General features: G+C 48.6%; 1 protein-coding gene across 1 annotated transcript in view; it reads left to right on the forward strand.

Annotated features, from left to right (window-relative positions):
* Window positions 1–5,681: 5,681 nt before the first annotated feature.
* SMS (spermine synthase) overlaps window positions 5,682–25,691 on the forward strand; it is a 49,874-nt gene continuing 29,864 nt past the window's right edge. Inside the window, exon 1 of the mRNA XM_032840739.1 lies at window positions 5,682–6,074. Within this exon, the coding sequence (XP_032696630.1) occupies window positions 5,693–6,074 (382 nt within the window). The 5' untranslated portion in view covers window positions 5,682–5,692. The remainder of the gene's footprint in view (window positions 6,075–25,691) is intronic.

Here is a 25,691-nt window from a genome sequence, read left to right on the forward strand (position 1 = left end):
TAAATAAAAAGTAAGAGTCAGCACAGACACGAATGAGGATTATGGATGGTACCCACAACGTTGGCTTGAAATGTCTTGAGGAAAACCCAGTTTGTCATTTACCTTTCTTAAATAATTATCCAGAGAGTTCTACCAACAAACTTTTAGAGGCTTCTGAATGGGCCATGGACTGCCTCTGCACCCTGGGGGTTGGGAATATGAGTCAAATGATAAAGAACAGAGTGGGGAAATTGCACGGGTTGCCTGCCATCCTCATCTCCCTTCTCCAGCATCTGAACTCAGAGAACCTGGTCCCTGCTTGGAGTTCTTTGGGGCATCAAGCATGATGATCTATTCCTCAGTTCATTCCAAAGACACAGGTGTTGAAGGCCTACTGTGTTCAGGCCTCGTGCCAAGCACTGGGAGTGTAAAGGTAAAAGGTCAGGCGTCCCGAAGGAGCACGGTGCCAAAAGTAGATGGTGCCTTAATAATGATATCAACAGGGAAGCCTGAGTGGCTCAGTTGGTTAAGTGTCTGACTTCGGCTCAAGTCACGATCCCAGGATCCGGGGATCAAGTCCTACATCAAGCTCCCTGCTCAGCGGGGAGCCTGCTTCTCCCTCTTCTGTTCCCCCTGCTTGTGCTCTCTCTCTCTCTCTCTCTCTCTCTCTGTGTCAAATAAATAGAAAAAATCTTAAAAAACAATGATGGGGCGCCTGGGTGGCTCAGTGGGTTAAAGCCTCTGCCTTCAGCTCAGGTCATGGTCCCAGGGTCCTGGGGTCGAGCCCCGCATCTGGCTCTCTGCTCAGCAAGGAGCCTGCTTCCCTTCCTCCCTCTCTGCCTGCCTCTGCCTACTTGTGATCTCTGTCTGTCAAATAAATCAATAAAATCTTAAAAAAAAATCTTAAAAAACAATGATGATATCAATATCCTCCTTATCACTGCTATCTACCATGTCCTGAATACTCATCATGTGTCAGATATTGCCCTCTGTGCTTGTCATATATTTACTCATTTAATTTTCACAACAGCTCTATGAGGTGGGTACTATTATTAGCTCACTTTACAGAGGTGGCGAAGGAGGCACAGAAAACTTGCTGGACCTGTTGACGGCTGTCACATAGCTGGTGGGAGGTGGACTAGGAATTCACCACAGACCTTGTTTGGTGGAGCTAGGCTGGGAGCTCGAGAGAGGCAGAACAGCCTCTTGATTACATACACACCCTGACGGGGAGGCAGGTGCACTCATACACCTTGGCTTTGGGGACCTGTAGGAAAGCGCAGATGCCTCGAGCCAGCAGGCAGGGCAATCAGAGGCACTCCCATGAGGAGGTGAACAGCCCAACCCTGGAGCCACCTGGCTTCACCGTTTTTCTAGCCCTTGAACCTCTTCATGCCTCAGTTAACTTGTTTGTAAAATAGGGATAATTATACCTACTTCTCACAGCTATTGTAAGGATTAAGTAAGTTAGCATTTGAGGCTTAAGAATGCCTTTCTCTGGGAAAACCATGACCATGAGGATGGTTTCCTACCAACCTTCAATTTTGCTCTTTTTGGTAAATACCTCACTTCAACTCCATCTGATGGGGCATGTACTTGAAATTTGCTTCAGGGAATCAAGTTCACTTAAAAATTCCTTTACAGCAGGGGCATCTGGCTGGCTTAGTCCAGAGAGTTGGTGACTCTTGATCTTAGGGTTTTGAGTTCAAGTCCCACGTTGGGCATGGCGCCTACTTAAAAAAAATTTTTTTTTTAATTTCTGTATGGGGCAGCTCAGCTGGGTGGCTCAGTTGGTTGGGCATCTGCCTTTGTCTCGCATCATGATCCTGGGGTCCTGGGATGGAGCCCCAAATTGGGCTCCCTACTCAGCGGGGGGCCTGCAGCTCCCTCTCCTCCCTGTTTGTGCTCTCTCTTGCTGTGTCTCTCAAATAAATAAAAATAAAATCTTTTTTAAAATTTCTGTATAGTTTCACCTTACCAACTTGGTAAGTCTTCAAGTCTTTTTTTAAGTTGAGGTAAACTTTACATAACATACAATGAACTATCTAACAGTGAAAAACTCACTGGTACTTAGTACATTTACAGTATTAGGCAACCACCTCTTGTGTCTAATTCCAAGATGCTGCATCGCCCCAAAAGGAAACCCCATACCTATTAATCAGTCACACCTCCCACTCAAACATTAACCTGATTTCTAACTCTATGGAGTTGCCTATTCTAGACATTTCAAGTGGAATCATACATTATTTGTCCTTTTGTCCTCTTGCGCTCAGTGTGATGTTTATGACGTTCGTTTATGTTGTGGTATGGGTCAGAACATCATTCCTTTTTATGACGGAATAATCTTTTGTGTATCCATTCATTGATCAATGGAAATTTGGTTCTTTCTACTTTTTGGCGATTGTAAATACAATTGTGTGCAAGTGATTGTTTGGACACCTGTTTTCCATTCTTTGAGGTACATACCCAAGAGTGGAATTGCTGGGTCATATAGTAACTGTCTGTTCAATTTTTGAGGAATTGCCAAACTGTTTTCCAAGGCAGAGGCATTTACACCAGCACTTTCTCCACATTCTTGCTGACACTTGTTATTTTCTGGCTTTCAAAATCTGTTTACTTATATCAGAGCTAGCCTTGTGGGTGTGGCCTCGTATCGCTCGTGGTTCACACTCTGGCTTTGCAGGGACACACTTAGTTTTATGCTGGACTCTCCTGGGTTTTTGTTTTTTTGTAACAATCCGGATGTTAAGGCTGCACCCCTGTCAGCAGGATTTAAAGTTCCAGGGGTGATTCCACTACGGAGGCAAAGTTGGGAATCACTGTGCCAAAGATCCCAGAATGCTCTCAGTTACATGGTCTTTTTAATCAGAAATTCAAATCATGTTCAACTTATTGGGCCAGGCCCACCTTTATCTGAAGAATGGCAGGGGAGTGATACAGGGTTCTGTCAGCCATTCCAACCCTAATAGCTAAGGCCAGGTTTTTAAGTTTGTTTGTTTGTTGTTGTTGTTTTTTAAGAGAGGAAGTGATTTCACCACAGCGGCACACAGGGGGCAGGGAGGCAGAGTGTTTCCAAGGGTCCCAAGTGAACTGCTGAAAACAGAAAAAACAAAAGGCCCCTGGCTTTGATGGCAGGTGCAGCTGCTAAGGGCTGCTGGTCCCACCCCGCCCCCCACCTCCCTTCACAAGAAGGTTTGGAACAGCAGCACCGTTGCTGGCCTTTGGGTTCTTAGACCCTGGCGAGGTTTCCACTTAGCACCTTGCTTCCTTGCCACCACCTTCCTCTTGCGAACAGACAGCCTTTTTCCGTTTTCTACTTTCTTCTTCCCACTAGATAGTTACTGTTGCTAACCGAGCTGGACAGACATTGTGGCTATTCCTCTGAATTTATAAAGATTTAATTTATCTGTTTGAGAGAGAGAGAGAGAGAGAGCAAGAGGGGGGAGGAGAAGAGGGAGAGGGATAAGCAGACTTTGTGCTGAGCATAGAGCCCAACGTGGGGCTCAAACCCATGTCCCTGAGACCATTACCTGAGCCGAAATCAAGAGCCAGAAGCTCAACCAGCTGAGCCACCCAGGTGCCCCTATTCCTCTGAATTTATAAAAACTCCTGTTGCAGACATCTAAGTTGGCCTGATTGTGAAGAAGCAGGTGGGACCATGTGAAGGTGAGTTTTGGCTAAGAGTAATACCTAGCATCAGTAGCATTCGGCTATAAAAGAGCCCATGGTTTTCCCTCTAAGGTTATTGTCACTGTTGTTACCACCCTCCAGCTGCCGCTCCTCCCCCGGCCCCAGGACCACACCTGGTGTGGACCAAGGGGTTCTCTTCTCGTGGCATCGACGGACCACGGGGAGCTGTGTGGGACAGGACCACGTGGAGGACTGCGCCCGTGGCAGGGGCTTTAGGGGAGCGTTCAAGGAAGCTGGGTGTTGCTCTGGTTTGGATGCTGGCCGGGAGCGAGGTAATTCCAGGGTCGGGGTCCCCCTCAATCTTCTCTAGAAGCAGGGAGGACCCGACAAAGGCTGTGACTGGTGAGGAAGCAGCAGTCCCTCCTGCTAGTCAGGATGCCGGCCTGTGTGGGGACATTTGTGATTTGGACAAGGTTCACTTGTTCTCCGTGTTCACACAGGATTACAGAGTGGTCTTGTTTTTGTCTTGTCCCATTCTGGCCACAGAGTGGCCTTGTCTGATGTCGGTGTCCTGGGGAATTATTTATGTTCAATGGAAGACTGCCTGGCCAGTTCCCAGATGGCAGGGGCTGCTTTTCTGTCTCAGGCCTCAGTTTTGGCCAAGAGCAGACAAGGTCAGGCCAGAGGATGTGAATCCATGAATATCCACATTTTCACCATTGCCAAGATTCTGTTGATTAGGAGGCTGTTTCGAGAGCGCAGGCTGTAGTTGGGTAAATTTCTCCTGCTTCTCTGCTGCAGGATAGGCTGCTCAATTATCTGGTCTGACAAAAGCTACACAGGACACACTGGTCAACTGTAACACAAGCAATTCCCACAAACAAAATGATTATTCATCCTGTAACAGGCCTTGAAGCCAGGGGCCTGGATTATAAAACCCAGACAATGAGAACACATTCCAGAGTCCAAACAGGTACTCACAGCCCAGTTGGAGATGCTTAAAGAGGGCTGAAGACCTTGGTTCTGCCCATGACTTACCTTTAGCAATTCTGCCAGGATTCTGTCATTGGTAAGTAATGCCCGACACTGCAAACATCTTTAAAATAACTCCCAAAAGCACCTCAACAGTGTGGGCTCCATTTCCAGGCCCATTTATCCCTGATGTTGTGCTGACGTCGTGAACCACTTGTGTTAAACTCCACTTTCTTTTTTAATGGCAATCTGATTAGCTAATGAGAAAGCATCTTAAGGAAGTTCACCTCTATTTTCCACCTTGCAGAAGTAAGGGGAGACACCTTCACTGGCCACTGCTGCTCATGCTTAAGGACACAAGCTGCTAAGCCTGCGAGGCTACATATTTTGCAGGCTCAGTGCAAAAGGAAAGCCGGGGGTCCCTTGTTCAAAATTGTTAAGAATTTCAAGAAGGAGCAGAGAAACCAAGTTCAGGGCCTGTCTGAGCTTGAGGCGCTGTGCCAATGTGCAGGTTTGGCTATTACAGTGATTCCTGTGGAGCTTCCGGACGCTGAGAGACGCACAGAAGACTCCTGGCATGATGGAACCATTTGCTTAGTGCTACTGTCAGTGGAATAAAGGAGGGCTTTAGGGCGCGCTGATGTTCTGTCCTTTGCCACATCGTGTTGAATACCAGCCATAAGCCAAAGTCAAAGAGAAGCCCACAGGGAAAAGGTTCACCGCCTCGAACAGGGGCATCCAGCAACTCTGGAATCTGTAATTTCCCAAATCAGCATTAACAGCCTTATCCTCTGACTAGCTTCTCCACCATTCCCCTTTTTCATGCAAACGTAGGTAAGTAAAACCAAGAGGTTTTCATTTGGTCCCCAAATACAAGCCGACCCTTGCTAATAATAATGGAAATAATTCTAATGGGTTTAACTGTAGCATTTCAAGAGTTAAGGAAAAGGCGGCAGTACTTTTAGCCTACGGGGTGGATCCTAGCATTTGATTTTCTTGACTTAGCCAGGAAATAAGAGGGGCCCCGGCTTGGGGGATGGTCTGGGGATGTGTAAGGGGTGGGCCCCCCGGAAGTCGTGCTGCACTGTTCAAACCTAAGGTGACCTAAAGGATGGCGGGAGCGCCCGCCCGATCATCTGCGCGGGAGCGGCCATTGGTGACGCACGCCGGGGAGCACGGCGCCCACGTTTCCACCATTACATTAGCGAGGCCCCACACCCTGCGCTCTAAGTTCGGGGCTGCGGGCTTCCTCGCTTCCTCCCTCCCGGAGGCGGGCCCGACCCCGCCCCCGCGCCCCGGATCGCTCCCGGCGGTCCCTCCCACCTCCTACCCTCGGCCTCCCTGGCGCGGCTCACTCCCCGCCGGCCGCAGCCCGACACGCCGTGCGGCCCCCCAGTCTCCCGCGGCCGCCTCCCCCAGGCATGGCACAGGGCCTCGCCTCACTATGGCAGCAGCACGGCACAGCACGCTCGACTTCAAGCTCGGCGCCAAAGGTGAGGGCGCGCGGCGGCCACCTGCCCGGCCGCCCGCGCCGCCCGCCGGGCTGGGGCCAGCGGGGACCGGGCGGGGCGCGCGCCGCGGGCCGAACAATGCGGACGGCCCGCGCGGCCCCGGAGGCTCTCCGGCTGCGGCGCCGAGCGCGCTGAGGGGCCGCGTGCACCGGCGGCCGGGGCGGGGGCCGCGCTCCAGCTCCCGCCGAGGTCGGTTCCCACCGCAGCGCGGGGCCTGGAGGGGCCGCTTCCCCCCACAGCCCTGCTCCCGCGGCGCCGCCCTTCGAGGCCCGGGTCGCCCACCCGCGCGTCCCGTGCGGGCGTGGCCGCCCCTGCAAGGGTCCCCTTCGCGCTGCGCGGCCCGGGAGGAACACCCGCATGTCTGCGGGCCCCCACTTAGGGCAGAGGTGCAGGGGCGGGGGGCGTGCGCCGCGCGGGACCGCCCGCGTGACCTTTTCCTGTACTCGGAGGCGGGTAAATTCCCTCCACCCTGGGGCGGGGGCTCCCCTCGTGGGAGCCAGGGCTGGGGCAGGACCGCGCCGCGCTTGCAGAATTCTTAGCCGACTGCGTAGGAAACGGGTCCCGCGGAAAGGGACGGGGGACGGGAAAGGAAACGAAGATTATGGAAGAGGGGGTGAGGTCTAGGCGCGGGAACTGTAACTCTCCGAGTCTTGGAGGCTCAGAACCCAGCCGGCCAGAACAGAGGGCTGGAAAGTGGGAACTGTGTGCAGGAATTACGAAGGGGAAGGGTATTTTTGCATGCTTTTCTCTGGGTTTTAACGTGGCGGGGGGAGGGGTAGGACTGCCAGTCTTTTTTTTCTGCTGGCTTTTAAACCTGTAAGGACTGCAGACTTGAATCTGCGCTTCCCGTACATCCCACATGAAGCATCTCATCCCTATCTTGTCTTTTCACCGTTTTCCTCGAATTGGATGGAGCAACCTTTTCTGTTCCCACTTAAAACCGTGGCCTTTTCACTTTCTCTCTTTCTCTTCTCCTTTCTTGAAGTTCTGAAAACTCATTTTGCATTTTCTCCCCCAAGCTTAAAGGCTCTCCGAAGGCGGATTTAATTTAAGCAAACAAACAAAAAATTTGGGGGGATTTGAAGCAAGACCTAGGTTTGAATCTTGTCTTTCTTGATTGGCTCTGCATGGGACTTTGGCCTTACCTCTCAAGCTCTTCGAGTATTATCCTCACGATGGTTTAAAAAAAAAAAAAAAGGACAGTGCACACTTCATAGGGCTTGATTTTAAGGGAGTTGCCCTAAAATACTACAAGGTTCTTAAGTAATGGCAGTGTATTCGGTGGTTGGGAAGTGACTTTGAGAAAACAAAGCATTTTTTAGTTTCCACACTTCTTAGTTGAGGATAGAGAGAAGGGAGATGACTGGGAGAGTCAAGAGATAAAATGGTGGTTGGGGCGTGCAGCTAGTGTTGGGTGTGAGATGGCTCAGGTTTTGTTGAGTAATTAACCCGGCCAACTTTAGGGATTAGTGGTTAGTGAAGATTCTTGCATACTGAATTTAGAGGTGAGGAGGATGAGGCTTGAAGTGGTTCTGGGTCACCCAGCTGCATTTAGGAAGTGTCCTTGGTGGAAGCATGTGTGAACATTGACCTGTACTTATTGAACATGGGTTTCCTAGGCTCTGAGGATGGTAATCTCAGGATGAGGCTGGAAGCTTCTGGCACTTCTTTCAGTCTCTGCTGGTGCCTGAAGCCTTAAACAGCTTTCTGCTTAATTCAAGTGTGGTATGTTGAAATGACGGCTCACAATGGGCTTCTGTGTTCCGTTGTAAAAGTGCGGGGGAACTTTCACTTTATGAAGAAAAAGTGAGAGAACTTTATTTTAAAATTTTTAAAGAAAGATTTGTTTATTTGAGAAAGCGCACACAAGCGCCCAGGGAGAGGGAGAAGCGGGCTTCCCGTTCAACAAGCAGCCCAGCACTGGGCTCTGTCCCAGGACCTCAGGATCATGATCTGAGCTGAAGGCAGCCACTTAACAGACTGAGTCACCCAGGTGCCCCTAATTTTTTTAATTAAATAATCTCTGTGCTCAGCGAAGGGCTTGAACTCACGACGTGGAGATCAAGGGTCACATGGCTCTCCAGACTGAGGCTGCCAGGTGTCCCAAGCAAGAGAACGTGGGGCTAACAGTGGCTAGAGAGGGAGAGAACCATAGATGCACAGTTCAGAGGGGAGCAGGAGAAACTGGCAGGTTCTAAGCTGGCAAGGTGTAGACATCTAAATAATTTAATTGGGCAAGGAGAAAATAAAACATTTCCAGCCAATTATCCTTAATTTCAGCCTGTTAATTTTTAAAAAACATTTTTAATGATTTTATTTATTTATTTGAGTGAGCAAGAGATTGTGAGCAGAGGGGAGGGGGTAGAGGGAGAAGCAGACTCCTCTCTGAGCAGGAGCCAGGGGCTCACTGTTCATCTGGATCCCAGAACACCCCTCCCCCAACCTCATCACGACCTAAGCTCAAGGCAGGCACTTAACTGACTGAGCCACCCAGGTGCTCTTTCAGCCTGTTAATCTTAAAGATGAAAAAATTTTGATGGCCGAGCTGAAGAACATTCTAAGAAACAATACCCAGGAGGGGGATGAGTTGGATGTGTGTATACATTCATCTTTGTTCTTGAGTCCCTACGAAAGTGTTTTGGGAGTAAGAGAACTCTGATTCTTTTTATGTATAATTTTTTAAAGATTATTTATTTATTTGACAGAGATCACAAGTAGGCAGAGAGGCAAGCAGAGAGAGAGGGGGGGAAGCAGGCTCCCGGCTGAGCAGAGAGCCCGACGTGGGGCCCGATCCCAGGACTCTGGGATCATGACCTAAGTCAAAAGCAGAGGCTTTAACCCACTGAGCCACCCAGGCGCCCTTACCTATAATTTTTTTGAAAAGATTTTATTTATTATCGAGAGAGCACGAGCAGGGCAGGGGTAGAAGCAGAGGGAGAGAGGAGAAGCAAGCTCCCCGCTGAGCAGGGAGCCCCAGGTGGGACTCGATCCCAGGACCCTGAGATCACGACCCAAGCTGAAGGTAGATGCATAACCATTGATTCACCCAGGTGCCCTGAGAACTCTGATTCAGTGTTTCCCCACAACTTTGTTTGGGGGAGACATATCACCCTTGCTGTTGATAGCTGTCTACACTTGGAAAATAAGGGAATCTGGCCAGACAGGGATCTTGCAAGTTCTAATTTTCAGTTAGGGGCACTTGGTGAGAAATCTACCACCTGTGTGTGAGGTCTCCAAAAACATTTATTTTAATTGATAATAATGAGTCAAAAGGCATTAGTGTTGGCATGTTAAGTACTGGATGTGACTCAAGGGTGAGTCAAATGCCTGTGGAGCCTGGATTCATGTTCTTTTTCCCATTTGTCAGTAATCCTTCCTAATGCTCCAGTTCCATGATGTGATTTTAATGGAATTAAACTCGAACCACTTAGTTACGTTATTATGTTGCGATTCCATATAACTTAGTTACTTACCAGTGCAAGCCCGATAGTACTCAGCAGCCATTGGGCATGAGTTGATCCTGGTGGTGCCTGTTCAGTGTTGGGGCTGATGACCTAATTCAGGAAATTTTAATTTTTGCTAAAAAACAAAGCCTCATCCTTGGTCATCTTGTAAGTGAAGAATTGGATTCTGAGGACTCTTGAACCCGGAAAACAGTGATTTCTCAGCCGATGCTAACAAGAATACACATGTTCCATGTTTGGATGGTTTGAGTTTCTCTGGGTTGGTGGAGGACACATAACTTGTTCGCGCTCATATAAGCTGGACAGCAAGTGGGCTAGGGCCTAGTCCAGTGGGGAGTGTGGACTCTCAGCCTCTGCTGGCCCTGTTAGACCAAACAGTCTCTGGCCAGTCAGCCCTCAAAAGGTCTAGCAGTCATCCTCTCCGTGTCTCACTTCTTCCCCTGGGCTGGGAGTATCTTCGAAGGCCGACCTCCAGTGTCTGCATCCTGGACACAGTTCTGGCCCATCATAGATATTTCATAAGTGCTGGTTAAAATGGACCTGATATTATGGTCAAGATGGAAAGCTAGTTCCAGTCCCCTAGGGGAAAACGAGGCACACACATTTACTGGTCTTCAATGAGGAAACCTGCCTGATCCTGTTACTTTCCGGTTGTAGACCGCCGATCTATAGTTGATGTAGGCAAACAGTGACTTGTGTTACTCCAATTCAGAAAGTAGTTTTATAACAAAGATCTTGTTCAATAAATTAACAGAAGGCTGCTTGGGAATTGGGCTTAACCAGAAAGATTCAGGATAGGGGTTCTTACGTTGTGCTTTTGACCCTTATCAAGGAAGACTGTGGAGCCTCAGAGTAAGAATTTTGCTTTTTTTTTTGGAGTGGAGTTGGGAGAGAAGAGCGAGAATTTTAAGCAGGCTCCATGCCCCACACATGAGTGGGAAGGGGGGCTCCATCTCACAACTCCGAGAACATGACGAGCCAAAATCACGTCGATGCTTTACAGACTGAGCCACCCAGGTGCCCATCAGAGTAAGAATTTTAAATGCATAAAGTAACGCAGTTACTTTTTAAAATACAATTTGCAAGATAAAAGAAAATCCCAAATATATAACAGTAACGTGCTTCTTCAGTAGTACATGAAATAACATGATCTAGCATCAGGCCTAATAACTTCCATAACTTTGAAGTAGAACTGATAAAATCATATTTCAGCAATGGTGTAAGAAAAAGCTGTGATTTTATTGGTGACGATAGCCACCACAGTCTATGTGTGCTTTTACAAGCATAACTGAAGAAAATGTTAAGTTTCAGTTTGTGAAGATAAGTCTGTGTATTTTTTTCCCATCTGAGTTCACAGCCCCCCCCCATTGTATCCGCTGGCCCCTGGGGAGTCCATGGACCCCTGGTTCAGACCCCCTACGTGGAGAGGGAAGGGAGATTTCGGATTCTGTGTATTGTTTCTTTCAGGCAGGGAAGGTTTCCACTCTAGGCCAGAGCTGTAAGCTAATGTCCCTGGTTCCTCTTCAAGACAGACATCTCTTTGAAAACATAAAAGCCGGTATTTATTAGTTGCCTCCTGGGCTAGGCATTGCCCTAAGCGCATTACACGTTATTTTACGTAATCCTCACAACAACCCTGTGGTAGGTCCTGTTATCCCCATTTTAAAGATGAATAAATAGGCCCATTGAAGCTTTTCACCTTATAAATGGGGTAGCTGGGATTCAAAGCTTTGTCTGTTTGATTCCAAGGCCTTTGTTAATTCCACGACTGCCGAAGCCTCTTAGTTTAAGGCACTCATTCTCAACCACCCTGTCTCCCTCCCTCTTCCTGGGGACACTTGGCAGTATCTGGTGACATTTTTGGTTATCATAAGTGGGGAGATGCTACTAGCATTTTGTAGGTCAGGGGTGCTTGCTCAGCCCCTCCATTGCGCAGGACAGGCCCCCCACAGTGCTGACAGCCAAAGATGTCGGTAGTGCTGGTGCAGAGAACCCCCGGTGTAAGTTCTAGCAAAGCCGATGCTGCCATTGCAGATGACAGATCATCAGCAGAATTTCCCTGGTTCTTTTTGGAAGTCTCCGTTTTGCGTGAATCAGGAGTCCTATTACACGGACGGTGGGCCTTACCTTCCTCCAAGGTTTGCCCTGGGCTCAGCTAGGAGCAGAGAGCTTGGCCAGCAAGCACTTCTGCACTGCTGAGCCTGTGGCCTCTGGCGACCCTCCCTCCCCGATTTCCTGAGCCTTCCTCCCATCCTCAGAGCTCCCACTCTTTCTGTGTTGTTTGTTGAGCTGCTTTCTGGTAGAAGCATATCGTCTTTGTGTGATTCATAGCTATAAGCACAAAACCTGAAAAATCCAGTTTTGATTGCATCTTGTGTTTCGTTTAAGAGGAGAAAAAGCTTTCCCCTTTGTCTCGGCATTCTCCTCCCTTGTCCCAACACTTTATATCTACCGTTGGGATAACAACACCCTGCCCCCACATACCCGCTTTAACAATATAGCCTTAAGGGGGGGCAGATGCTTGGGTAGGGGGAAATGCTCGCTTGTGTCATTTTCTAGATTGACTGAATCACGATCTGGGCTGGGGGAGTTTCTGGAATTTGCATTTTTAACCAGCTTCCTCCCAGTAATTCTGATGCTAATTAAGTATGAGAATCAGTATAATAGGATCCTCATTAAAAACCCAAAACCCTCGTTTCTTGTGAACTGGGGACATCCTCCTACCTCCAGCACCAGGCTGCCAGTCCTTAAGGCCTGCAAGACTGCGTCTGCTATGCTCTCAGATTCCGTGTTCACCTTTTTTCCTGGCTACGCTTCTTGGCCACAGTCTCCCAGTGTGTCTCCATTTTGGGGAAGGGCCCGATCACCACAAACTCAACAGATTCCTGTCCCTTTTCCCATTAAAAAGCCTCTCCTGTGTGTTCTCATCACCACGTGGCTAAAGTCGAAACTCATTGTCAGCCCTTCCTGGGGACGTTTCTGCCCAGCTGTCCCTCCCCTGCGCAGGTTGGAGTCTCACACTCCCCATGCTTCCAAGTAGCTGGGAGGCACCCAGACTCAGAATTTAACAGCTCCAGGGCAGGCATTTTTCGTCCTTTAGGTATTCTCTCGAACTTGAATGCTATTGGCAAATGTTTGTTTTATGGACTGTTTGGGGGAGGTCTCAATGGAATCTCCCTTCATTTTACTTTGTGGTTGTTTCTAACGCTCTTGGCCCCCAACTCTGCAAAAGATTCTTAATTGCACTAATCAAGCTGTATTTGACTCCAGACTGAGTAATTGCACATTTCTGGGAATTAGTTTTGTGAGCTTGCCATTAAAAAATTGTATAAACCATAATGAATCTTTCTGGAGTGTAGTTCCAAAGTTACACCCATTTCTTTAAACCTGTGGAGGTGGCGTATGGTAAAGTGAGTTTGTGCTTGATCTCAAGAAGCCTCATCTAGTTATTTGGTCATTCTGTCGTTATTTTAAGTGCTGTGGAAGGGGTAACAGCTGTTTAAGAAATTGACTCCATCATCCAGGCATTAGGAGCGATCTCTACCCCAGCTAATGAGAGAAGTGCATTTTTAAGTAACCCGAAGCGCTGCATGTGACATTTTTTTAGGATTGCATTTTCCAACTGCATAACCAGCTAGTAGACACTTTTCTGAGTGTGTGTTGGTGGGGGGGTGCCGGGGGGGAGGTGCTTTTAAGTTGACGAAGATTAAAAAGACAAGATAGAAAATGCATGTATCATGTGTGGCAACAGTTCAGTATTTTGAACAGACAGCAAACCAGGTCATCTTAGGAATGGAAACCCATATACCCTTTAAAAACAAAATCTTATGATTAGGTAACATAGGAAAGAAAAACATACAAGTGGCAACAGAGGTAGACATAAAGCTGTCCAACCTAACAAGGAGAGAAGCAAATAAAAATAGAATGGTCTTAACTTCCCGGATTGGAAACTGAAAAAAATACTAGTAGTCGACACATAATGGAAGGCTTTGCAGTGGAGAGTTACCAGTTTCGAAATCTTGTTTGCATCTTAATTGTGTCACCAATCGGGCTGCTTCTGAATGGCCGCTGGGGCCTTTGTTACCCTGTTGGGAGAGACAACTGAGGTGAGGTTCCCGGGGGCCTCCTTGGGGCTCCCAGCCTGGGAAAGTTACAGTACCCGGCTAGGGTTTGGAATGCAGGGCCTTGTAATTTGAAGTACTAATCCCTGGCAGGTGAGGATTGTTAGAAAGTTCCCGGGCTGTGTGGTTGGGCATCTGTTGAAAAGCGTGTTCAGGAAAGCTGTTCGTGAGTTGGGTTTCTGGAGCGCCGCAGGCAGGCGCTTTCCCCAGTGCCTGTAACCCAGGCCTGCTGCCCTGTGCTGCCACGCCGGCCACCATCTCCTGGGCGTTCACTTCCAGGCCCAGTTCTGCTGAGGAGTTGGGAGACCTCCTTAGTTGCATCTTTAAAGCAAGTGTGTAAACCACTGCCCGGATGCTCTTTGAAACCTTTACAACTGGGCGCTTATCCAGACGCCAGGAAAAGCAACTCTGGGACCCTAAGTTGTGGTGGGCCTGGATTTCATTAAACGGCTACTGTCATCTGTGTTCCGGAAGGAGCCACTGAGCTAGTGGCCCTACTTGGGGTCCGATGGGTTTGTGTGCTAAGCAGCAAACCCAGAAGGAGCTGCTGAGAACCGGTAGCATCTTCTAGATGACCCTCTGGTAGTTTCACATGTGCCTTAATTTCTCTCTCTGCGTGAAGGCTCTAATGATGCGAAATCCCACACACTGTGTTGTTGGGTGGGATGTCCAATAAAATGTTTGGAAGAGTGTCAAATGATACATAAAGCACTGAACACTAATTGCGAGACTTAGGGCTAAGTACTTTGAGATTGTGCCAGTGGATAAAGATGCTCCTGAAAGGTAAGGAAAGTTCTGCTGGCAGAAGAAGAGGTGGAAAATAAAGCATTGGCAGGTAGTTTGAAGGTCGGTCTTACTTTATTTAAAGGCGCTCTTTAAGTCGAAGAATTTTTTTTAAAGATTTTATTTATTTATTAGGCAGAGGGGGAGGGAGAAGCAGGCTTTCCACTGAGCAGGGAGCCCAAGGTGGGGATTGATCCCAGGACTCTGGGATCTCGACCTGAGTCCATGCAGCTTAACGAACTGAGCCACCCGGGCGCCCTGTTGCTGAAATCTTACTTGTTAAGGATTGCAAAAGGATTTTTCTGTTTCTATATTCAAGATACTGGTCTGTAGGTTTCTCTTTGGGGACTCTGTCTTTTTCTGGTTTTGGTATTAGGACAATGGTTTCATAAAATGAATATGGCATTCCTTTTCTGTTTTCTGCAAGAGATTTTGTATAGAATTGGTATTTTTCTTTAAATATTTGGTAGAACTCCCCAGTGAAACCCTTCTTGTGTGCAAGGTTTCTATTTTGGGAGTTTTAAAATTACAGATTAAATTTCTATGATAGTTACAGGGCTATTTAGATTACTTCATATTGGTGAGTTGTGATAGTTTGTGTTTTTTTGAGTAATTGGCCCATTTCCTTTTAAGTTGCTAAATATATGTGTACAGTTGTTTGTAGGATTCGTTTATTATCCTTTTGCTATCTACAGGGGGCCCTGGTTATATAGGTTATTAGCTATTATTCCCTCCAACCACCCCCCTCCCCGCATTTAATAAATTGCTAACTTGAATGGAGAAAGTATTCCTCAGATTATTCTAGTCCCAAATGCTAAGACTGTCACTTCTGGAAATTCAGGTTGTAGAATTACAGCATAGTGTCCCTATACCTGTTGGTTAGGAATTTAGAGCTGGAAAAGACCTTCGACCAGGGGTCAGCAAACTTGGGCACTTGGGGCACATCGAGTTCTTCTGTCCTCCTTTGTATGGCCAGAGCCCTGATTAGGCCTGCCAAATCCTAAAATCTTTACCGTGTGGCCCTTTAAGGAACAAGTTTGTCCACCCATGCCTTCAGACCATCTAAGTGCAGTGGCTTACTTTAGAGCCATCTGGAAAAATACTCAGTACAGATTCCCAGGCCCCCACATGGCCTTTTTCTCATCTGGAATCCATCATAGTATACGCTCCTTCCTTTGTATGGGGAGTTTTGACTGGTGTCCTTTGACTTTGATCTCTGTGGCACTTAACTTCTCCAGTACTTCCCAGGCGTGGAGTAATCTCCTTGGAGAGGTGCGGAATTCCGCAGGGCGAAGGGCGAAGTCCTGAATGTTGACGTCACTGAGTCTGCCTTGGCCAAAGCCGGGAGAAGCGAAGTGCCAGGGCTCACCTCAGGGATGGCTCTGACAAAGATGTGCTTTTTGATGCCACAAAGTCCAAACTGCTCTATCTCTGGAAATACTCTTCCATGGTTGGTTTGCAACCTGGCATGGAAGGTTGGGCACAAAACCTAGGATTGTTTGCAGAAACACAAATGGGTAATAGATCTGACCCCGTGAGGCGTTCTGCCCACCTCAAGTCAGTGGGCAGAGAGCAGGGTGTTGATGATACTGGTTAAGGGCTCCTGCACAATCAAAGTGGTGATCCCACAGTTTCTACTTTGGGAAAGAAACCTTCCTGGTTTCTTTTTTTCTGGGTTTTCTTCTGCGTGGAGCTGAAGGAAACCATTGCTGCCTGACCTTGGGCTGGCCTGTGACCTGTTCTCATCCCACTATTTTTTTTTAAAGATTTTATTTATTTGTTTGACAGAGATCACAAGTAGGCAGAGAGGCAGGCAGAGAGAGAGGGGGAAGCAGGCTCCCCGCCGAGCAGAGCGCCCGATGTGGGGCTCGATCCCAGGACCCTGGAATCATCACCTGAGCTGAAGGCAGAGGCTTTAACCCACTGAGCCACCTAGGTGCCCCTCATCCCACTGTTTTGTGGGATGAAGGGGAGGTGGCACTTGGCAGTTGGGATGCTTTTCAGTCCTCACAGTGGACTGGGGATGGCCGTTGTGAACTAAAGCTGTAAGGGCTGGTTATTTTTCCTGGTCCAGGCGCCTCTGGTCATCTTCTCCTGTCCTCTGACCTCAGACCCTACCAGTCCCCTCTGACCACCTTGCTCATCCCTTTTTTGCTGCTGCGGGGTCTGGTTTCACCTCATTTCTTGGGCTGCCTCCTACTGGATTGAGTTCAGCACCCAGAGAGGGCTTTTCGTGGTGCTGGCCTCTTCAGTGTCCTCTGCCTTGGTGGTTTTCTGCTCTCGTCCACAGCTCCAGCCTGAGTTTACTACTTCCTCTTCTGGAAACACGGATCTTGAACCCCTAGAGTCCAGGCACACCTTATGTTGCTCAGATGACACCTTCTGGGAGAGCTCAGGTGGCCAGATGTCCAGCATCTCATGGCTGCGATTCGTTTTGCTCCCCAGGTGAAAGCCAGGCTTTTGAATTATCTCCCCTTTCTGTGCCTTTCTTTATAACTCTTGGTTGGCCTCCCCCGTGGACTGGGTGGCCATGCAAGGACTGGATAGTTAGAGCTACGTGAGCACTCCGTGAACGTGCCTCGCTCCCGGTGCTGACTGAGACTTGGGGGTTGTGGCTGCTTGGAAGACTCCTGGTCTTGGAGTAGGGGGGTGGGTTTACCGGGAAGAAGAGGGTACAGTACTGCATTACTGTTTGGGTTCCAGACTGAAGAGGGGTTAGGATTGTGTTTCATAAATTTTATTCTTATGAGCCCTTGTTTAATGTCGCAAGGAGATTGGCTCTAGGAGAGACTGAGGTGGTTATATCAGAGTGAGGCTCTTGGCCCTTTCCAGCAGGTGTTGGGGTAATGGGAAATGCCTTTCTAACTGTTCTCTTGAAGTGGGAAAGGGAAGGCAGGGTCGTGAAATAATTAGCCGCACATTTACAGTATGCCTAGGGTACTATAATGTGAGTTAAGAAACAGTCCCTGTGGCTGGCACAGTAAGCAGTCCCATGTGGTTTTCTTTAATGCACACTTGCATGTATTTCTGTGTTGTGTTGTATGGCTGTCAATCCAATGTTAGTAGGTCTTTTCTGTAGCTAATTTTTCCTGGTTTGTTTGCTCTCTATGAACACCAGCAACTGCCCTGGGGATGTCTGCATGCCTCAGCTGGTTAAGCGTTCGACTCTTGATTTCAGCTTGTGTCAGATTTCTCAGGGTTGTGAGATTGAGCCCTGTATCTGGCTCTGCACTCAGCTGGAGTCTGCTTGGAATTCTTGCTGCCTCTGTCTCTGCCCTCTCCTTGCTGTCACACACACCTGCGTTCGCTCGCTCTCTTCTCTCAAAAGAAAAAAGAGAAACTGCTCTGAAAACAAGCCCTCCAAATTGTCTTTTGTCCCTTTCTATGTTTTGGGGCCCCACCTCACTGCTCTGATTTTTAAATTTAGAAGAATATTTTGTTGAACTGTGTAAGGGACATAAAGCATTAGATTTAGGTCTACAACATAATGATTTGATATTTGTACATCTTGTGAAATGATCACCACGAGAAGTCTAGTTCAGATCCGTAGCCACACATAGTTAAATAATTTTTTTCCTTGTGATGAGAACTTTTAAGATCCACTCTCAGGGCAACTTTCAAATATATGCTACACAGTTATTAACGGTAGTGGCCACGCTGTGCATTGCCACTGTGGTCACAGTGAGGTGCTGGGACTCGCTGCAGGTGTGCGTTCGTGGCATGGAAGCCACGGCCAGTGCCCGGGACAGTGCCTGCACCCAGCAGCTGCTCAGACACTTGTTATTCCGTGGCAGGTGTGTGTGTGTGGGGGGGGGGGGACAGAGGAAATCTCCCCTCCCAGCCCTTTTAATCTGGTGCCTAGGGCATGGCTTATGGTTGGTTGAAGGGGAACAACCCAGTTCTGGAACTTTCTGTTGCCTTGATTCCCTCACAGTAACTGAGAATCTAAAAGTGCTGCCTTTATGTTTAGATATTTGAGGACAGATTTCTTGAGATGACTCATGACACATTTCCTCCAATTTAAAGTATACAGCTAAATAATTTTCAGTACGTTCAGAGTTGGGCTACCATCACCACGATTTTATTTATTTATTTATTTACTTATTTATTTTTTAAGATCTTATTTATTTATTTGACAGAGAGAGATTACAAGTAGGCAGAGAGGCTGGCAGTGGTGGTGGGGGGGGTGGCAAGCTCCCCGCTGAGCAGAGAGCCCGATGCGGGCTTGATGCCAGGATCCTGAGATCATGACCTGAGCCGAAGGCAGAGGCTTTAACCCACTGAGCCCCTTAGGCGCCCCTCATCTCCATGATTTTAGAACATTTTCATCACCCCGCCAAGAAACGTATACCCTTTAGCCACCAGCCCCATTCCTCGCTTCCCGTTCCTCCCAGTCCCTGGCATACACTAATTTGCTTTCTATGTCTAGGGGTTTGCCTTTTCTGTATGTGTCCTATAAATGGAATGCTACGATGCGTGACCCGTTGTGATGGCTTCTTTCACTCAGCATCTTGCCCTGCGTGTCGTAGCACATAGCAGTTCCGCGTTCCTTCTCTGGCTGAGTAAGTCAGTCGTCCATGGTATGGGTAGACCGTAGTTTGTTTCCCCGTTTACAGCTTCATGGACAATTTGGATTTCCACCTTTTGATTTCTGTGAAACCTGCTGCTCTGAACATCCCTGTCGTCTTGGGTGTTGTTTGAGGAGATAAATTATCTTGCAGCTAAGGAACTGGACGTGGGAATTGAAGCCAAAGCTTTGGAAGTCAGAGAGCGCAAGAAGCCATCTGCTTGACCTTCACTTCAATCTCTGGGAATTTATTGAGCTTCTGAATGTCTTGGGATGTCTCCCAAAGCACAGACCCTTTGTTTAAAGAAATCTTTTTTTTTTTTTTTTAACATAATTTTAAGTGGGGGCGCCTCGGTGGCTCAGTGAGTTAAAGCCTCTGCCTTCAGCTCAGGTCATGATCTCATGGTCCTGGGATAGAGCCCCGCATCGGGTTCTCTGCTCAGCGGGGAGCCTGCTCCTCCTCTCTCTGCCTGCCTCTCTGCTTACTTGTGATCTGTCAAATAAAAATTAAAAAAAGACATAATTTTAAGTGTTAAGCTCTTTTTAATTGTGAAATCAGAAGACTTTTTCGGTGTATCACTTGATTTCGGTAATCTGGACTTGCTGCCTTGTCAGCACTGACATTTTTGATCACACCTATCGTATCCCAGGTGAGTTCAGAAGATGTTCTCACACTGTTAGGCACTTGTGAGTCCCCACGTGGGTGAGAAGGAGTGCATGAGGGGTGCTGTGCTGTTTTGTTTTTCTGCTAATGGTGCTGGTAACTCTGGAATAGATTTTTTTTTTAAACTTGATATACTTTACATTGAGGAAATTTCGTGTATAGTCCTGAGTTTTGACCCATGCATACAGTCATGTAACCAACACCACTGTCAAGATTAGCACATCTGAGTGGATGCTTAAAGCAGATAACTTGAATGGCTTCCAGCTGTGTTGGAGTCCAGTTGCCCTTTCTTCCTCTTTAGGTTTCAGAGCCTGTCAAGGTAACCCGAAAGCTGGTTTATGTGTGAGGGGAAACCGTGCAACCCCAAACCTGGCTCCTCTTCTCCAACACCAGAGTTTCTCGGGTTGGGTTGGGGGAGAGGATGCCTGCGGTGACGCTTCCCCTTGCTGTGAGCTGCTGGTGGGGAGTCCAGCTCTCAGAAAGGAGGAGGGGGGCGTGGGCGTGGCCGTGGCCCCTGACCCGGATGGGAGAGGGTCGCAGACATCTGGCTCAGAGCGTGGAGCGGAGCGGAGAGAGTTAAGGGCACCAGGCTCTGGAGGTACCAGGGTCGGTGGAGAGGGGCGAGCAGGAAGGAGGCTGGGCATTGGGCTCCACCACTTGGGCACGGGCGATGATGGGACTCATCAACCCCTTGGGGATGGACTAGCTTCAGCCATCGTTGGGGAGAACTAGGAAGCATAGTAACAGGGGGCAGAGCATTGATGGGCAGGAGTCCTCTTAATTCCAGATACGCTTGACAAGGATAGAAATTGGTCTCCTCATTTCACGAACCAGATGCTGCTAGAATGTGAGCGGCTCCGGGGTTCCAGCCCTCTGCACGAGGGCAGCTGCCGCACACTGGGTCCCGAGTTCTTTGCTCAAGTGTTCCAGGTTGAAAAGGACTTCATGATGCTAGGTGCAGTTCGCAGGTTTTTCCCCCAGGTGCATGAGAATTGCTTATTCCCTCAGGGCAGCCGCTGCTGGAATTCATCTTGTTCAGGAGGTCATAGGATCTTAGCCATTACTTAAAAAGGAAGAAAGAAGTGAGAATGGGTCTAACTGAAGTATGTTTTCCCCCTTCTTTGCCAGGGTGCCAGGTGTCTTAGGTGTTCATTCAGCACAAATTCCTCAGTTTCCTGGGCTGGTCAGCCTGGGTGAGTGCAGCTGCTCTACTGAACTTGCACTTGGGGCTGCCCGCCTACGGAACACTGGTTAGGAGCACCGGTTACATGGCAGCCGCACCAGACCACGAGGGATGGAGGGAAGGAACACTGGTGCCGGGTTCCCTACAGGAACCCTGCAAAGTGGTGCCCCCATCTTGAGGGTTGAGGAAGTGTGATGCGTGTGGCGGGGGTGGGGGGCCGGTTGGGTGCCTGGCCGGTGAGTTTGGAGGGACAGAGAGGCTGTGGTGGGGGATTTGTACAAGAACCTTGAAGGGGAGCATCATGGGGGATTTTAGGTGACAAGGGTATTAATTAACACCTAGGGAAGGGATAGAGAAGTCCGAGTTCCATTTCAGACTTGGCTGGGTGGGACAGTGTGCTGAGCAGTGAGGCAGGAGGTGGGGGGCTCAGCCATCTAGATGGAGCCGATGGTCAGAGCCGGAGCTCTCCAAGAGCGGCCTATAAATGGATCTCAGGGAGATGAAATGTGAGCCTTTATTCCCTACCTCTCCCCCCCCCCCAACCACTCCACTTTCCATCCTCTCTTCCTTTCTTTTGGTAGTGGTGTATTTAATTTGGACTAGACCTCCAAGTTGGTTCTTTTTAAGTTATTGTTGAATAAACACAGAGCGGGCAGTGGTCTAGAAACGGGGACATTGAGTTGTCTAGTGGACAAAGGACACGTTTTGCCCTGGGACGGCTCACTGTGTTGCTGAGCACTTTGGAAGGCTGAGTTGTGTAAGAATTGCACATCATTCTTGCCTGGCCAGAGTTTTCTAAGAACTTCTGCCAAACGTTTTGTTAGCCTCGTTTAGATTACCATGGGTACTTGAAAGCCCTGTGATTATCTCTCTTTAGCATTTGAATTTACTCTCAGATTTTCTGGTTTGTAGCTGCTTCTGACATTGCAGTCTGGTGTTCCCACATTTGGGCATGCTCTGACCCCAGGCTTCTTTTCACTCCTATGGAGCATCTGGTAGTTTTCAAGGGATTTCCCACCATGCTTCTGCCCAGCCCCACCCTCCGGGCAGTGGGGGTGTGGGGTCTTTTTTTTCTCTCTTTAAACAGAGTGGAGATACTACCCACATGTAGTGTGTTTGACTGGGATTGCCAAAGGCACGTGAGGGACAAGACAGTCCTTCACACCACGTGTCGTCAACTCCAGTTGAGGAACCCCGATACAGTGAAGTACATTGTGTTTGGTCATATTATATGTTTCTTACTAGACAGACATGAAGGTTGAAATTGGATAACTGCAAAGCATTTTCTGGGGCATGTCCAAGGCTACTGGCTAATAAGAGGCTACCTGTTAGTAAGGAGTTCAGGCTTTTTTCAGACCCTTTTCAACATTTTTTATAACCTTTTGGTGACTCGACTAATGAGTTTGGAAATAGTGGGGATTTCTTGTTCTTTCTTGTATCTGGTGGTTTTGCTCAGTGGTTCTCAACCATGGCTGTACATTGGAATTTCCCAGGGAGCTCTGAAAAATACTGATGCCTGGTTCTCTCCCTCAGGTTTTTATTTAATTGGTCTAGGATGTGACATACCACTTTTAAAAAACTCCCCAGGTAATTATAATGCACTGGTAGGATTGAAAACCTCTGGTTTAGACATTCTAGACACTCTACAAAGATACAGCAATATGGTTGATTAATTTAGCCAACTAAAATCAATTTTCATTTACCACAAAACATTTATTGAGCCCCTGAGATTAAGATGACCAAGCAAGGGGCACCTGGGTGGCTCAGTGGGTTAAAGCCTCTGCCTTTGGCTCAGGTCATGATCCCAGAGTCCTGGGATCGAGCCCCGCATCAGGTTCTCTGCTCTGCAGGGGAGCCTGCTTCCCCCTCTCTCTATCTGCCTGCCAGTATGCCTACTTGTGATCTCTCTCTGTCAAATAAATAAATAAAATCTTAAAAAAAAAAGACCAAGCAAGCCTCATTGTTGAACCTAGTGGAGCTCATGTCCTTGGCTTTGTTTTCATTTTCAAACCTTGGTTCTGGAAAAGAGTTGCTGGGCAGTTTCTGCTCTGGAGCCCCTTTCTGGAATCTTCTCCAAGGGCTGGGAACAATGAGTGCAGAAAGGCACATCAGTGTATCCCCCCGCAGGGCCGGCACATTGAGTGCCCACAAGGGACGAGGCAGAGGTGACAGCCGGAAATAACATTCAGACCTGGCAGATTTCTTTGGACTGAGGGACAAGCCCATAGTATAGAAATACATAACACTCTCCATTGGGTTTCTGTCATAATATGTTTTTCTTCAGTTTGAAACCTGGTTGGAGGGCCTCCACTGGCCCCCTCAGTGCCTTTCCACTAATTGTGCCTGCTAGAAAAAGGGGGCGGCTGCCATGCTGCGTTTGGCGGGCAGTCAGGGGTTTTCGGTGTATTAGACAAAGACACCCCTTTCCCTGGCCCAAGGGAGAGTTTGCTCCGGCTCAGCCCTGGGGCCGAGATCCGCCTTCCCTGCATGGGGTGGCCCTGTCTGGAGGGTCCCCCTCGCCAGCACAGGGGATTCGTGTTTTGTAATGTGCCAACAGAACCCGGTCTTGCGGCCATTTACCAGGATTGATGACTTGTTTTATACACTTTCAAAACAGAAAATGTGTGTTCTAGCCAAGGGGGGTTGAGTAATGACATAGCGGCTTTCTTGTTCAGGGCAAGTAGCGCTGGGCTCAGTGGGACTCGGCCATGCTGGGCACGTTGTCCCCTGCAGCTCAGTCACTTCCTCGTACCTTGTCCCCAGCGGGCTTCAGTGGCAGACAGACTGAACGAGGTTCTTTTTTTTTTTTTTTAAGACTTTATTTATTTATTTGACAGACAGAGATCACAAGTAGGCAGAGAGGCAGGGGGTGGGGTGGGGGGGGGTGGGCAGGCTCCTGCCGAGCAGAGAGCCTGATGCGGGGCTCGATCCCAGGACCCTGGGATCATGACCTGAGCCGAAGGCAGAGGCTTAACCCACTGAGCCACCCAGGCGCCCCACGAGGTCCCTTCTTTTTATGAAGTTTGAAGTTGGAAATTTTTAGGGGGTGGATTTCGGTCTTAAAACTGCGTATCATTCAGAGGCTAGAAGTCAAGCTTCCCCCTTTTAATTTCCTAAAACCACTTTCAGAATCGTGAAGCCAGCTCTTTTCTCAGTGAGTTTCCCAAAGACACAGTTTTGCTGGCACTGAGCGACACTAATGAGATGTGAGGTCGGTGCTTGTGTTGAGATGAGGGCGTGGTGTGCGCTCGCCCCAGGAGCCTTTCCCTGATGAGGGGCTTTTACCTGGGTGCAGCCGCAGCTCAGCTGCAGAGGGCTTGGCCACCCTGACATTCTCTGGCTCTACCCCGGTCCCCTGCTCTCTCTCACTGTGGCCTCCTGGGTGCTGCCTTTTCACAGGAGGAGATGCCTTCCTGGTGGGTGAACCCCAGCTGGTATTGTCTTGCGAAGTTTGAAGTCCCTTTGCTTTCTTACTTCATCTCACGCAGTGGCTGGTACCATACAGGCCCCTGTTGTGACCCACTTGTGTGTCCCTGGTGCTGTGTGGGGGCTTGGAGCTGCACACTGAACTAGTTGTGTTTTAAATGTCGTCCATGAGTTTTGGTTGTGCTGTCCTAATAGCTCTGTGTTCGGTTTGACGCAAAGGATGAGAAAGTGATGCCTTCACTGCCATTTTTGCTACACTGTTTGCCATCATTTGTTAAGTGAAATTGAAAGTACCGATTTTGGTGGGTGTATCCGTCTGCCAGAGCTCTGGCACAAGTGCTGTGATCACGTGGCTTACAGGAACAGACACATTTTCTCCCTGTTCTGGAGGCCAGAAGTTCAAAATCATTATTGGCAGGGCCATGGTCCTCCTAAAGGCTCCAGGGGAGAGTCCTTCCTTGCATTTTCCGGCTGCAGGGGCTCCTGATGTTCTGGCCTGCGGCTGTTAGCAGGAGCTCCTGCTGCTCTTATCTCTGTGTCTCGTCTTCTGTCAGGAGGGCACTTGTCCTTGGATTTAGGTCCCACCTGCATAATCCAGGATGATCTCACCTCTGGATCTATAATTACGTCTGCAAAACCCTTTTTCCAAATCAGGTCACACTTCCAGGTTCTGGCGGTCAGGATGTGGACATACCTTTTGGGGGCCACCATTCCACCCACTACAGTGGGGGTAGGTGGAATTTTTTTTTAAAGATTTTATTTATTTGAGCGAGAGAACAACAGCAGGGAGAGGAACAGAGGGAAAGGGAGAAGCCGACGCTCTGCTGAGCAGGGACCCTGATGGCAGGGCTGGATTGGATCCTGGGTCCCTGTGATCATGACCTGAGCCAAAGGCAGAAGCTTAACAGACTGAGCCCCTCAGGTGCCCTGAAGTCTGGTTTTTAAGTGGCAGCTAACTTCGGAGTTTTTTGAAAAGTCTGTGCTTGCTAGACTAAGACACATTTCCTGTCCAGTTTGGCCTCTGAACGCAGTTTGTGGTCTTCATTCTTACTGTGCTCTGGAAGGTCTTGGGAGCATCGTTCCAGACATCGCTGGAGATAGATTCTAAGTAGGGTGGAAAAATTCCTTAACGTCTAGTCCAAGCATTGGCACTCCTTAGTTTATGGAAGGAATTCTAGTGTGAGTTTTCTGGTGAAACCACACTGCGGTCAGCTGTGAATCATTTTGTTTTTTTCTTTTGCCTTGGTTCGGGTCACAGATACACTCTTTGTACATACTGTCCATTTTGACGCTTTGCAGCCTACACTGTTTTTTACTGTCATGTGGAAAAAGCACCAGCCCGTGGAGGGCTCTTGGGACGGTACAGAGTAATCCCTTTTGTTTCCTCTCTG

The sequence above is a fragment of the Lontra canadensis genome, unplaced genomic scaffold (genome assembly GCF_010015895.1).
Source record: "Lontra canadensis isolate GAN:19392208 unplaced genomic scaffold, GSC_riverotter_1.0 scaffold116, whole genome shotgun sequence".
Taxonomy (NCBI): Eukaryota; Metazoa; Chordata; class Mammalia; order Carnivora; family Mustelidae; genus Lontra; species Lontra canadensis.